Genomic DNA, 14723 nt, shown 5'->3' on the forward strand with positions numbered 1-14723 from the left:
GCCAGTTGTAACTTCAAGAGATGCTTAACAACAATCAAAAATTCTTTTTATTAGAATTATATCTAACCCCAAAATGTTTGGAAATTTTGCAAATGTTTTTTCTTTTTATTTTATTTTATTTTTTTTTTTTTTTCTTTTTTTTTTTTAATAATAAAAGAAGGTTTTCTTTTTTTTTTATTTTTTTTTTATTTATCATTCTAATATTATTTTTTTTTATTTATAAAAATGGATGTTAATAATTTAATGGAATTAAAAGAAAGCATTTTAAAGGCAGAAAAAGAAAATGAAGAGAAATTAAATAAAGAAGGTGTCAAACAATTTCCAATGGTATAGGTTATGTTGTTTTAAGCAAATTATGTGAACCTTCTCTCGCTGTCCCCTCTTGCACCAATCCAAAGAACACTTTTGGTTTGGACGATGCAAAGATAGTTTGTACCAATAAATCAATTGATGATAATATCAATATGAAAGCTCCTCCAGATCCATTCGTATTTATCAAAATGGTGATATTGTTGTGGGATACATATTTCTATGCATTGGAGGTAATACTTATTAAATAGATTATAGATGTTATGTTGCCCCATGTGCCGCATTTGCCAAATACATCAAATCATATCCAGTTGTTGGTACTGTTGAAACTACATTAGAAAAGAAAAAAGGCTTTACTACCAGATTTAAAACCACTGATGATATTAATGAAAAACTATCAGCAAGCTTCAAAGGTTGGAAATAAAAGAGGTATTTTTAAAATTTTAAAATAAAAAAATTAAAAAAAAAATAATAATTAAAAAGTATTGGGTCGATTCTGTTGGAACTTGTTAATCATTTTTCGGAGATAATAAAGATTTAATTAAAATTTTATTATTTTTTTTTTTTTTGATTGTTGATTGACGGGTTAGTTTTTTTTTTTTTTTTTTTTTTTTGGTCATCTGGTATTTATTTTTTATTTTTTATTTTTTATTTTTATTTTTCAACTTTTTATTTTTTTGTTGATTCTAAAGTTAGTCCATCATTTAAAATTCATTTTTTGTAATATATTGTTTTTAAAAAAAAAAATTCTTAATAATAAAAATATTTTCAATTTACAAACATTTTATTTTTTATAATTTATATAAAAAGATAAGTTAAAAAAAAATACTTTAGACTTGGAGAAGAGCCAAACTAATCAAACTATAAAAAATAATAATGAAGATGATTTGGATAATGTTAAATAATTATTTTATTATAACTTTTCTATTATCAAAAATTCCAAATGAGGATATAAAATTTTTAATTTATTTTTTGATTTTTTTTTTTTTTTTTTTTGAATTTTTTTTTTTTTTTTTTTTTTTTGATTTTTTTTTTTTTTTTTTTTTTTTTTGAGTTTTGATAATCTACCAACAATAACCCAAATAACTTTTTTTTTTTTTTTGTAAAAAAAAAAATAACAAATATAAATAAAAAAATATGAATAGTAATAAAGAGGAAACAACAGCTGATGGGTCTGTGTCAACAACAGAAGAACAACAACAACAACAACAACCACAACAACAAGAACAAATAAATACTACAACAGCCAGTACTACGAGTAATGGAGAAAATACTGCTAGTGATAATAACAATAATAGTAATAATAATAATAATAATAATACCAACAACACCAACACCAATAATAATTGTGACATATCAATGACAGAAGATAATAGTAAAGAAGAGGATACAGGAATTAAAGTAATTGGTGAAGGTGAATTATGGGGTAAATTAATTTCATTGAATCCAACTTATCCAACGATTGAGATAAGACAAGATTCGATCATTTTGGGTAGATCTAAAGGAGTTTGTAATTATACATTCACAAGTCCAACCGTTAGTGGTAAACATTGTAAAATATATAGAGATCCAACTGTAAAGAGTAGAAATGTTGCTTTTGTCGATGATACCTCAACTAATGGAACATTCATAAACAATGAAGTCATTGGTAAAGGCTCTAAAATTCTCATTGAAAATGGTTGTGAAATCTCTGTAATCCCAAAGAAAGGTTCAGAAAAGATCTCTTTCATCTATCAAGATTGTTTTGAAGAACAAAAAGAAATGGAACAAGGTGGTCCACAACAAAAATATGATCTAAGAGAAGTTTTAGGAACGTATGTAATAATAATAATAATAATAATAATAATAATAATAATAATAATAATAATAATAATAATAATAATAATAATAATAATAATAATAATAATAATAATAATAATAACATCTAAAAACAAATATTAATATTAATATTTAAAATTTGAAAATTTAATATATTAATAATATTTTCTTTTTTTTTTTTTTAAAAAAAAAAGTGGTAATTTTGCATCAGTTAGATTAGGTGTTGAAAAAGAAACTGGTAATAAATATGCAATTAAGATTATAGATAAAAAGAAAATGTCAATGACAAGTAAAAGAAAGGATTCTCTCATGGATGAAGTTAATGTTTTAACAAAAGTTAAACATCAAAATATTATCTCAATTAAAGAAGTTTTTGAAACCCAAAAGAATTTATATTTAGTTTTAGAATTGTAAGTATAAAAATTTTTTTTTTTAAAAAATAAATAAAATAATAATAATAAAATATTAACAAATTTATTATTTTAAATAATAATATTTAATAATAATAATAATAGAGTTACAGGTGGTGAATTATTTGATAAAATTGTATCAGAAAGAAAATTTCAAGAAGATACATGTAGATATATTTTAAAACAATTATGTGATTCAGTTAGATATTTACATAGTAATGGTATTGCACATAGAGATCTTAAACCAGAGAATATATTATTGGCAACACCAAATTCATTTTTATTGAAAATCTCTGATTTTGGTTTAAGTAGAGCAATGGATGAAGGTACCTATATGAAGACAATGTGTGGTACACCTCAATATGTTGCACCAGAGATCTTAACAAAAGGTGAAAGAGAAGGTTATGGCAAATCAGTTGATCTTTGGAGTATTGGTGTTATCACCTATATTCTATTATGTGGTTTCCCACCATTTGGTGATCCACAAACCAAGGATTTCTTTGAAAAGATTAAAAATGGTGGTTTCTCTTTTCCTTCACCTTATTGGGATGAAATCTCTGATGAAGCAAAGAGTTTAATAAAGAATTTAATAAAGGTTGACGTTGAAAAACGTTTTACCATCGATCAAGCTTTAAATCATCCTTGGTTCACTAATCATGAAGAGAAAACTAAAGAATTTTATGAAAAGGATAAATTAGAATTCCCACCACCATCTACAAATGATGATCATCAACCAACTCCAAATACTACTTCTTCAAATAGTCAATTAGTACCAGAAAGTAAATGTGATCAAATTCAAGATAATACCACTGATAATAATAATAATAATAATAATAATAATAATAATAATAATAATAATAATAATAATAATACCACTAACAATAGTAATAATATTGATAATAACAACGGTAATGATGAATCAAAGTCATCAAAAAAGAGACAGCTAAGTGAAGATTCAAATATTAATGACGAACATGAACAAAAGAAAGTCAAAAACTAAATAAATTTAACATAAATTATTATTAAAATAATTTTGATTTTTTTTTTTTTTTTTTTTTTTTTTTTTTTTTTTATTAATCCATATTTTTAATTAAAAGATGTGGAACTTAAGATATTTTACTATAATAATTACTAATTGACAATGATAAAGAGGTAATTGTTTTTGGTATTAAAATTTATATTATTATATTAAGTTTTGGAAACTTTTTAAATTTAAAGATTTGGTAAAATATTACCAAAAACAAAGTTTAGTATCATATAATTAAAAAAAAAAACTCTTATTAATATTTGTTTTATAAATTTTTTTTATTTTATTTTATTTTATTATTGTTATATTGACAATTGTAGTGTTGAATTTTTTTTTTTTTTGGAACTTTTTTTTTTTCTTTTTTTGGAATTTTTTTTTTTTTTTTTAATACAAATACAATAATTAAGACTATACAAAAATATTCATTGAGAATATTTAATTATTGGATTTTTTAGTGGTTTCACAAATTGTTAAAGAGTCGAAGTTGTTAACTATTTTTTTTTTTTTTTTTTTGTTATTTTGGTTTTGTTGAAAAATTTGTAACAGAATTTGATTTTATATTTCTTTGCTTATTTTTTGATCTAATTAAAATATTTGATTGAAATGGTGGTGAAAGTGTTCTTGAGCTAGTTGAACGAGTTGAATGAATTGTTTTTGTAAAAGAGTGCCATATATTTGGGGATTTACTATCTCTTTGAAAACGAGCTGGAAAATCGGTCATACCTCTCTCAATGGTTTCCTTTAAAACTTTATCATCTACCAATGGTAATTCTTTTGATCTTTTAATTCTTTTAATTTGTGATAACTCATCGAATGTACAATGAAAAGTTGTTTGATATTCTTTTATGTATGCTAAAATATTTGCAAGTGAACAAGAACCACCATTCTCTAAAATTGCTTGTGAAACTATATCTAAAATATGACTTTGTTCTAATGCTCCATTCTCTTCTGATGATGATGATTCTTGTTCTTCTTCTTCCTCTCCCTCTTCTCCATCCTCTTCATCTCCCTCAGCTTCCTCTTCATCCATCATCTCTTTCTCTTCATTTTCTATTTTTTGTTGTTGTTCCTCCTCCATCATTTCTTCATCACCCTCTTTAAATTTATTTTTATTAGCTTTTCTACCTCTACCTTTACCTTTAGTTTTTGTTATTTCATCATTTACAATTTTATTCTCGGTTGAATTATTTTCTTGGGTATTATTATTATTATTATTAGTATTATTATTATCTTGAGTTTTCATTACTATATCCTCAACTACACTTTTATCAATTGTATTAATATTATTAAGGTTATTGTTAAGGTTATTATTAAGGTTATTATTAAGGTTATTATTAAGGTTATTATTATTTTCTTGGTCTAAAGTGAAAACTTTTTTCTTTTTCCTACTACTTAATGGTGAAATGGTGGCTGTTACATTTGGTGGTGAATTTGAGTTTGAGTTTGATGTTGATGTTGGATTTGGTACAGTTGTGGTTGGTGTGGCAGTTGCTGTGGTGGTTGTAGTTGTGGTTGTTGTTGTTGTTGTTGTTTGATTTGGTTTATCTACAGTTGAGTTTGTTGAAGAGGATGAAGATGAAAGAGAGGATGAAGTAGACTCTGGACTTTCTGCTGTATTCTTTTTGATTTGATTATTTTCATCATTTTCATTATTACTATTATTATTATTATTATTATTATTATTATTATTATTATTATTATTATTATTATTATTATTATTATTATTATTATTATTATTATTATTATTATTATTATTATTATTATTATTATTATTATTATTATTATTATTATTATTATTATTATTATTATTATTATTATTATTATTATTGTTGTTGCTATTACTATTGCTATTTATATTAACATTACTATTTTCAGTAGTTTGATCGCCATCATTACCATTTTCAGGGGTTCCATTTGAACCATTTGTTGAACCATCATCAACTTTTCTCTTTCTATTAAAAAATCTTCTTGTTCTAAAGTTTATATTATTTGCTGGTGTATTGGCACCATTATTATTATTGTTGTTATTACCATTTGTTGGTGAGGTTGTTAAGGATGTTGTATTATTGATTGTTTCAATATCTTCCATTTTAACAGGTGGTTTTTCTGTATCACTTCCATTATTACTATTTGATGTTGAAGAAGATGATGATGTTGTTGTTGTTGCTGTTGTACTGGATGACGTAGTGGTAGTTGATGATGATGATGATGATGATGTTGTTGTTGTAGTTTTATTATTAATTAAAGACTTTTTAGAGGATCTTGTTGTTGGGTTGGTAATTACGCTTTCACTTTCAACTTCATTCTCTTCAACCTTTATTATATTTTGATCTTGTTTTACATTTGGCAATGATTCGCTACCTTTTTCACTAGATGTTGTATCTTTGCCACCACTTGAATCAGTTTCATCATTATCTGAATTACTACTGGTACTATTGCTATTGTTATTGTTATTATTATTATTATTATTGCTATTATTACTAGTATTTTTACTTGACTCATCACCTGAATCATCCAAATCTATCGTTTTACCTCTTGGACCAATCATCCACCAACCATCTCTAACTGGATCTCTTTGAAATAATGGATTATTTGATGAGGTATTCGATAGAGATGCAGAAATAACCCTCTTATGATCATATGTATATCTTGATCCATCTCTTTTTCTTAATTTAGACCATTTCTAAAAGTTTAAAAAAAAAAAACCTACATCTGATAAATAGTTTTGAATTGTTGATAAATGAGCACATCCATCATTCAACTTTAATGCTTTCAAAATTAATTCTATAAAAATAAAAAATAAAAAATAAAAAAAAAGTGGACATTAATGTCTTGAACAAAATTAGTATTGTTTTTTTTTTTTTTTTAATAAAACTTACTTTGGACTGAACTTAAAGATTGTTCCTCTTTTTCTTTTTCTGTATCCTCTGATTTCTGTAGTATTTTTAAAAAAAAGAAACCCAATCAATGATAATTTTGGTAATGTTGTTGTTGTTGTTGTTGTTATTATTGTTGTTGTTATTGTTATTGTTTTTATTTTTATTTTTGTTTTTGTTTTTGTTTTTGTTGTTGAGAATATAAGTTAATACCAAATTATATTTATAGATCTAAAACAAAAAAATAAAATAAAAAAAAACAAAAAAAAAAAAAATATATAAAACAAAAAACTTGAAATTTCAGTTTTGAATGAGGAGGAATAAAATTAAACATACATCGTAATTATCATCGGAATGATAAGATTTTCTACTATTTTTAGTTTGTTCATCTTCTGTATTACTAAATTCTTCACCATGACTTTTATCATCGTATTCATCTGCTGATGTATGATTATCACTATGTTCATTATTATTACTATCTTTAATATGATTTCTTCGTATGTTTAATTTGGTTATTGTTAAATCATTGGCGTTTGTATTGATATTAATATTAGATGGTTTAGTTTTTTTCCTTTTTTGTTCTTGTTGTTTTCTAAGAATCTCTTGAAAATAATTTACTGCTTCTGTTAAATTTGAATTATTATTACTATTGTTATTATTACTATTATTGTTATTATTATTATTATTATTATTATTATTATTATTATTATTATTATTATTATTATTACTACTACTACTACTACTATTGTTGTTGTTATTAATATTTGATTTACAATCATCTATGTTTAAACATCCAATTACAACTGGTGCAACACTTATAGTCGTAGTTGATAGAATTGAAGTTGCTGAACCATTTGATGATGTTGTTGTTGTTGTTGTTGTTGTTGTACTTCCACTGATTGAAACTGCAGATGCAGTTGTAGTTTCACTTATACTTCTAAATGGTTTACTCTTTTCTCTCATTTCTTTTTTTTTTTTTTTTTTTTTTTTTTTTTTTTTTTTGATCTTGATTTATTTTAATATGGGTTGTGGTTGTATTGTGTTTGTTGTTGATTAGTTAAATAATACAAACTTAAAAAAAAAGGAAAAAAAAAAAAAAAAAAATTATAAAATTTATTGTGTTGCTTTTATTATTAAATAATTAACAATTATTATTATTATAAAAATAATATGTTATATAATTAATGTTTTTAGTGGTTGGAGAGTGGTGTGTGTGTTGAAAAATGTGTGTGAAGGATGGGTGAAATTTTTATTGTTGGTTGTTTTGTGTGGGTGTGTGTTAATAAATCTCGTTTACAGAATTTATATGTAAATTTTATTTTTATATATTATTAAATGTTTTGAGATGTGAAAAAAAAAAAAAAAAAAATGAAAATATAACTGTACAAAAATATATAAAAATATTAAAAAAGAAAAAAAAAAAAAAAAAAAAACTATAAAATTTTATGAATAGATGGTAATTGGACTGAAAAAAAAGAAAAAAAAAAAAAAAGAAATCTACAAAGTGTATATATGATTACAAAATATATGAACTTAAATTTAATATTTTTAATTTATATCTATTTCAATATCTTTAACAATAATGAATGAATGAGTGAATGAGTGAATGAATAATATTGAAATTAATTTAATACTAAATAGTAGAGTAGTTTTTGGTTTTGGTTTAATTAAAATTATATTATTATTATTATTATTATTACTATTATTACTATTATTTTCGTTTATATTGTTATTATTGGTGTTACAACTATTATTACTACTATTATTCATATATGATGTTTGAATAGCCAGCAAAAAAATATATTTTTGATTGTCTACAATTTATAAGGTTTTATTTATTTTTATTTTTTAAAAGTTACACTAAAGGAACTATCAGTTTATGATAGTATGGAAGAGGTATGAGAGCAATCAAATGATTGAGCGTTGACAAAATGAATGTTGATTAAATGAATGAATGAATGAATGAATGAATGAATGAATGAATGAATGAATGAATGAATGAATGAATGAATGAATGAATGAATGAATGAATGAATGAATGAATGAATGAATGAATGAATGAATGAATGGATTAATGAATGAATGGATTAATGAATGAATCAATGAATGAATGGATTAATGAAATGAATCAATGAGTGAATGAATGAAAGTGAATTAGTGTATGAATGAATGAGTGAATGAGTGAATGGATGAATTATAATGAACTGAAATAGTAAAAAATAAATAAAAAATGATTGATGTATTTAGTATCTAAAATAGAAAGAGGAAACAGGTTACTCTTTCTACTTTTTACTTTATTTTACTTTTACTATTTCCTTTTCTTTTCTGTTTTTTTTTTGGTTTTTTTTTTTTTTTTCTTTTTCTTTTTCTTTTTTTCTTTTTTTTTGATTAATTCTTTACTCTGGAAATTTGATCCAAACAAGAAAATAATCACAGATTGCAAATATATAATATTGGTGTGCTTGTCCCAAAAAAAAAAGAAGAAAGAAAAAAAAAAATTATTTTGCTAGTACAGTATATTATTTTTCTTTTTTTTTTTTTTTTTTAATTTTTTTAATTTTTTTGAATTTTTATTTTATTTTTTTTTTGTTTTTTTTTATTTTTTTTTTTTAATTTTTTTTTTTTTTTTTTTTTTTTTTTTTTTTTATTTTTTTTTATTTTTTTTATTTTTTTTTATTTTTTTTATTTTTAATTTTATTTTTTTTTTTTTTCTTTTTTTTTTATTTTTCCTAATTAAGAAAACTAAATGATTTATGAAAATAAAAATAAAATTAATTCTAAAAAATATCAAATGGGCTTATTTGATTTTTAAAATTTTCTATTTAGTTTTCTTATTATTATTATTATTTTTACTATTTATTTATTTTATTTTTTTTTTCTCTTTTCATTTTTCTCAAAATTCCAAATTTTTTTTTTTTTTTTTTTATAATAATATGAAATAATTTTCATTGAAAAACAAAAACGCACCCAAATTAATTTTTTTATTTCAAAAAATTAATTTTATTCCAGTCCAAAAATAGTCCTGATTATTATTATTACTGTTTTTATTTATTTATTTTTTTTATTTTATGTTTTTTTTATTTTTATTTTTATTTTTATTTTTAAATCTTTTTCGCTGATTGTTTTTTTTTTTTTTTTTTTTTTTTATTTTTTTTTTTTTTTTTTTGGTATTTGTTTGGTTCCAGTAGTATACAAATTTTTGGATATTTTTTTTAAAGAAAAAAAATATAAATTTAGGTGATTGATGCTTAGAAATTAATAACTTTTATCTATATAATGAAAAGGTATATGTGCTGTGTTTGAGAATTTTTTTTTTTTTTTTTTTTTTTTTTTGACGGATTTCCTCTTTTTCTCTTCAAAGAAAAAGAATATATATATCTCTAAATAAATAACCTTATCTTGGTGGAAGTGCTGGTGGAGCTGCTGGTCTTTGTGGTTTTGGTGGCGGAGTCATTCCATTTGGAGGAGTTGTCATTGGTCTTGGAGCACCAGGAACAGGTGGTGGACCAGGTCTTTGTGGTTTTGGTGGTGGACCACCATTTGGTTGTGTTGGAGGAGCACCTCCGACACCATTAATTGTTGAAACTGGACGTGGTGGCATATTTGGTTGACCTGGTGGTGGTGGTCTACTCATTGGTTGAGGTGGACCTCCATTTGAACCTGGTGGTGGTGGTCTATTCATTGGTTGTGGTGGACCGCCATTTGGACCTGGTGGTGGTGGTCTATTCATAGGACCGCCATTTGGACCTGGTGGTGGTGGTCTATTCATTGGTGGTTGTGTTGGACCTCCACCTGTACCTGGGTTAGGTGGTGGTGGTCTACTGATTGGTGGTTGTGGTGGACCACCTGGATTTGGTGGTGGTGGTCTACTAATTGGTGGTTGTGGTGGACCTCCACCGTTTGGACCTGGTGGTGGTGGTCTATTCATTGGTGGTTGAGTTGGAGGTCTTTGTGGTGAATTACCAGTTGGAACTGGTGGTGGTCTATTTTGAATTTGTGAAACTGGTCTTGAAGTTGGTGGTGCTGGTGCTGTATGCTGTTGTTGTTGTGGTGGTTGTGGTGGTTGCTGTTGTTGTTGATGATGTTGTGATTTAGCTGGTAATTTAATAACTGTAGTTGGCTTGCCGCCAGTTCCTTTCATTCCACCTCTAAATTGTGGAACTGGAGGAAACTCGTCTATCGATCTAAAACTCCATCTATCGGAGCCATCATATTCTTCTGACATATTGTTGCTATTACTATTTATTATTATTACTGATTTTCTTGGTGATGTAGTTGGTATTGGTGGTATTGGTGTCGCTGGATGAGCTGGATGAGCTGGATGTGCTATTGGTTTTGAAATTGGTACTTGAGGTCTATTTAAAGTTGGTGGAGGTGGTCTTTGATATGTTTGCTCCTGTTGTTGTTGGTGGTGATAATAATCCTGTTCCTGTTGTTGTTGATGATGGTGTATTGGTGGTGGGGGTGGTGGTGGTTGACTATAGTGTTGCGAAATAGGTCTTGATTTTGGTATAGGTGGAGGTTGATGTTGTTGTTGTGGTTGGTGATGTGGTGTTGGTGGTGGTGCTGTTCTTGAACCTGTAGGTATTGATGGTGGTTGTTTCTTTTGTGGTAAAGTTGGTACACCTGTTGGAAATATTCCTCCTCTAAATGCTGATGATGATGATGATGATTTATCTGATGCTAAAACTGGTGCACTTTTATCTACTGTTACAGCTTTATTTAATTTTTTTCCTTTTTGGATTTGTGACAATAATGAATTTCTATCTCCCATCTTTTTTTTTTTTATTTTTTATTTTATTTTTTTTTTTTAATATATTATAAAAAAAAAATTTTTAAAAATATTAATTATTAGTATTATGTTTTTTTTTTTTTTTTTTTGGTTGTTAATGAATTATTTTTTTATATATTATATATTATATTTAAAACTATAGGCATATTAAAATAAAATGAAAAAAGAAAAAAAAAAAAAAAAAAAAAAAAATCCCAAAATTTTGAATTTAAGAGCGAGCAAAAAAACAAAAAAAAAAAAAAAAAAAAAAGAAAATAAAAAAAAAATAAAAAATAAAAAAAAGAAAAAATTGTGATCTGAAAATGACGAATGAGTAAAAAGTATGATCGATCTATTCGATGAATTAAATTATTAAAAATTTAGCCACCTTTCTGTTATATTTAATATTGGTATTTGTATTACTTTATTATACTATTATTATTAAAAGAAAAAAAGTTTTTGAAAAAGTATTTTTCTTAAAAAAGTTTTTTTTTTTTTTTTTTTTTTTTTTTTTGCTATTCTTGTTTTTATTTAATTTTTCCTTTTTTTTTTTTTTTTTTCTCCTTAAAAAAATTATTAAGTGCATAGAAAGGGATATTGAAACAAAAAAAACAAAAAAAAAAAAAAAACAAAAAAGGAAAAAAAAAAAAAAAATTTAAAATAAAAAAAAATAAAATAAATAAAAAAATAATGAATTATAAAACAAATCTAAAAAAAAAAAAAATATAAAAAATGTGGAATAATGTATCTTAAGACACATTGTTATATTAATGATTCTTTTTTTTTTTTTTATATATATATTTTTTTTTATTACTTACACAATTTCCTGAACTCTAAAGGAAAATATTTGAAATTAATATCTATCACTATCCAAGTATTGTTTAATTGCTATATTTCAATAAAAAAAAAAAAATACCAATTTAATAGCACTTTTCTTTAATTGAATTGAAAAAAAAAAAAATAATCTGAATAAATTTTAAAAAAATAAATATTAATTATTGGTATATTAAGGAATATCTTTAAATATATATATATAAAGTGTAAAAAAAAAAAAAAAAAAAAAAAAAAAAAAAAAAAGACAAACAATAATTTTTTTTTTTTTGATTTTTTTTTTTTTTTTTTTTTTAATTTGAAAAACATATGGGTGGAAAAGATAACCATTTTTTTTCTTTTTAATTAATTTTTTTTTTTTTTTTTTTTTGTTTTTTTTTTTTGTTTTTTATTAATTTTTTTTTTTTTTTTTTTTTTTTTTTTTGCTTTTACATTTATTATTGAAACACTGTTTTCTCTTTATTGATTTAAAAAATGATCAAACATAGGTTTGGTTTATATTATTATCCAAACTTACCACTTGTTATTGAAATGAGCTTTTTTTTTTTTTTTTTTTTTTTTTAAAAAAATAAAATTAAAAAAAAAAAAATTTAAAAAAAAAAAAAAGATTTTTTTTTTTCCAAAATTTTTTTTTTCAAATAAATCTTTTTTTGAACAATTTAAAAAAAAAAAAAAAAATAAAAAAATAAAATAAAAAAATGAAAAATAGATATATAAGCTTAGATTGAAACAATACCCACGGAAAAACACAACTATTTTCCAATCTTTTTATTCATTCACTTTTTTTTTAATTCATTTAATTTTTTTTTTTCTTTTAATTATTAATTTTTTTTAAAATATGTGTAAAAAAAAAAAATAAAATATTAAAATTAAAACTAAAAAAAAAAAAAAAAAAAAAAAATTGAAATTGTTGTTGTGAAACTAGTTAAGTTAAAACACACGATTAATTATCTTTTTATTTATGATTTAAAAAATTATTTTATTTGTTTTTTTATTTGTTTTAAAAATCTTTTTTTTTTTTAAAATTTAATTTTTTTAAAATTTTTTTTTTTTTATTTTTAATTTATTTTTTCAATTTTTTTTTTTATTCTTTTTTTTTTTTTTTTTTTTTTTTTTTTTTTTTTTTTTTTCTTTTTTTTTTTAAAATTGAAGAAACAATATAGAAATTCTATTTATACATAAAAATTTTATATATATAATATAAATAATATTTTCTTCTTTGTTTTGTCATACATACACAACCATTGTCCACTCCAAACAGATCATTTGTAAATTACATCCAAACCACACACACTCTCTCACTCACCCACACACCAATAACACAACACATCTTATATAAAGAAATGTTTCGTTTAAAGGAATTACAAAAAAAGCAACAACAACAACAACAACAACAGCAACAAGCTGCAGCACCAGCAACTAATGGAACAGATGCTGTTACCACAGAACCAACAGATGTAAAGAGACAAAATTCTAATGACTTGAAGGAAATTAGAAAACAAAAATCAAAAGATAGTTATTTTTCATTAAAAACAAAACAATCTTCAGAATCTGGTAGCAAAAGAGCAAATCCAGCAGAATTAAGAGCACAAAAAGGTAATGAAAAAAAAAAAAAAAAAAAAAAAAAAAAAAAAAAAAAAAAAAAAAAAAAAAAAAAAAATATTATTTTATATGTACTTTTTATATGTACTAACATTAATATTTATTTATTTATTAGATATTGATGAAATGGAAGTTCCAACTGGTTGTGCAGTTTCATTCAAAGATACAAATGATATTTTGAACTTTAATTTATCAATTACTCCAACTGATGGTAAATATTATTTTTTTTTTTTCCCTATTTTAGACATTCAAAATTTATTTATTAACCATTGGGATTTTCAAAATTTTTTTTTTTAAATAAAATAGGACTTTATCAATCAGCAACATTCCAATTTACAATTAATATTCCATCAACTTATCCATACGACCCACCAAAGGTTCATTGTGATACTCTTGTTTACCATCCAAACATTGATTTAGAAGGTCATGTTTGCCTTAATATTCTTAGACAAGATTGGATGCCAGTTTTAAATATTGGTACTGTTATTTTTGGTCTCATGACCTTATTTTTAGAACCAAATCCAGATGATCCATTAAATAAAGGTAAATATCACAACAACACTATCTATTATTATTATTATTATTATTATTATTATTATTATTATTATTATTATTATTATTATTATTATTATTATTATTATTATTATTATTATTATTATTATTATTATTATTATTATTATTATTCACTAACATGTTTTTTATTCTTCCCTAAATTCACCATAAACAGATGCAGCTCAATTGATGATAGATAATAAAAAGACTTTTGAAGCAAATGTTAGACAATCATTACGTGGAGGTTATATTTCAAATCGTCAATTCCCAAAATTATTATAGATAATGATAGTAAACGATTAACATCAATAATATAATAATAGTAATTATAATAATCAATTCAATTCAATCCAACTTAATAAACAACCCCAATCCATCCCAAACCATGATAAAACAAAATTGAATTTATTGAACCCCCCAAAACGCAAAAAAAAAAAAAAAAAAAAAAAAAAAAAAAAAAATAAAATAAAATAAAAAAAAAGCAAAAAATTGTATGATGAAATAAACTTTCCAACTATTTTTATTTG

The 14723-nt window shown here is 23.0% G+C and overlaps 6 protein-coding genes across 6 annotated transcripts; 3 read left to right on the forward strand and 3 right to left on the reverse strand.

Annotated features, from left to right (window-relative positions):
* Positions 1-225: 225 nt before the first annotated feature.
* Positions 226-733, forward strand: DDB_G0281717 (hypothetical protein; the record flags this gene model as incomplete). Its single annotated transcript, XM_635508.1, has 2 exons — positions 226-307; positions 561-733. 2 exons carry the CDS (start codon positions 226-228, stop codon positions 731-733), a joined length of 255 nt encoding a protein of 84 aa, XP_640600.1.
* Positions 734-1446: 713 nt separating this feature from the next.
* Positions 1447-3537, forward strand: fhkC (protein kinase 1; the record flags this gene model as incomplete). Its single annotated transcript, XM_635509.1, has 3 exons — positions 1447-2123; positions 2322-2537; positions 2643-3537. The coding sequence occupies 3 exons, from the start codon at positions 1447-1449 to the stop codon at positions 3535-3537; spliced, it is 1788 nt and encodes a 595-aa protein (XP_640601.1).
* A 541-nt stretch (positions 3538-4078) lies between these two features.
* DDB_G0281719 (hypothetical protein) lies at positions 4079-7403 on the reverse strand (the record flags this gene model as incomplete). Its single annotated transcript, XM_635510.1, has 3 exons — positions 4079-6247; positions 6525-6671; positions 6777-7403. The coding sequence occupies 3 exons, from the start codon at positions 7401-7403 to the stop codon at positions 4079-4081; spliced, it is 2943 nt and encodes a 980-aa protein (XP_640602.1).
* Positions 7404-7988: 585 nt separating this feature from the next.
* On the reverse strand, positions 7989-8210 carry DDB_G0281721 (hypothetical protein; the record flags this gene model as incomplete). Its single annotated transcript, XM_635511.1, has 1 exon — positions 7989-8210. One exon carries the CDS (start codon positions 8208-8210, stop codon positions 7989-7991), a length of 222 nt encoding a protein of 73 aa, XP_640603.1.
* A 1624-nt stretch (positions 8211-9834) lies between these two features.
* DDB_G0281723 (WH2 domain-containing protein) lies at positions 9835-11214 on the reverse strand (the record flags this gene model as incomplete). The annotated part of the gene is made up of 1 exon (XM_635512.1): positions 9835-11214. One exon carries the CDS (start codon positions 11212-11214, stop codon positions 9835-9837), a length of 1380 nt encoding a protein of 459 aa, XP_640604.1.
* Positions 11215-13385: 2171 nt separating this feature from the next.
* On the forward strand, positions 13386-14478 carry ube2m (ubiquitin-conjugating enzyme E2 M; the record flags this gene model as incomplete). The annotated part of the gene is made up of 4 exons (XM_635513.1): positions 13386-13638; positions 13760-13855; positions 13951-14187; positions 14372-14478. 4 exons carry the CDS (start codon positions 13386-13388, stop codon positions 14476-14478), a joined length of 693 nt encoding a protein of 230 aa, XP_640605.1.
* Between the last annotated feature and the right edge of the window lie 245 nt (positions 14479-14723).

The sequence above is a fragment of the Dictyostelium discoideum genome, assembly GCF_000004695.1.
Source record: "Dictyostelium discoideum AX4 chromosome 3 chromosome, whole genome shotgun sequence".
Taxonomy (NCBI): Eukaryota; Evosea; class Eumycetozoa; order Dictyosteliales; family Dictyosteliaceae; genus Dictyostelium; species Dictyostelium discoideum.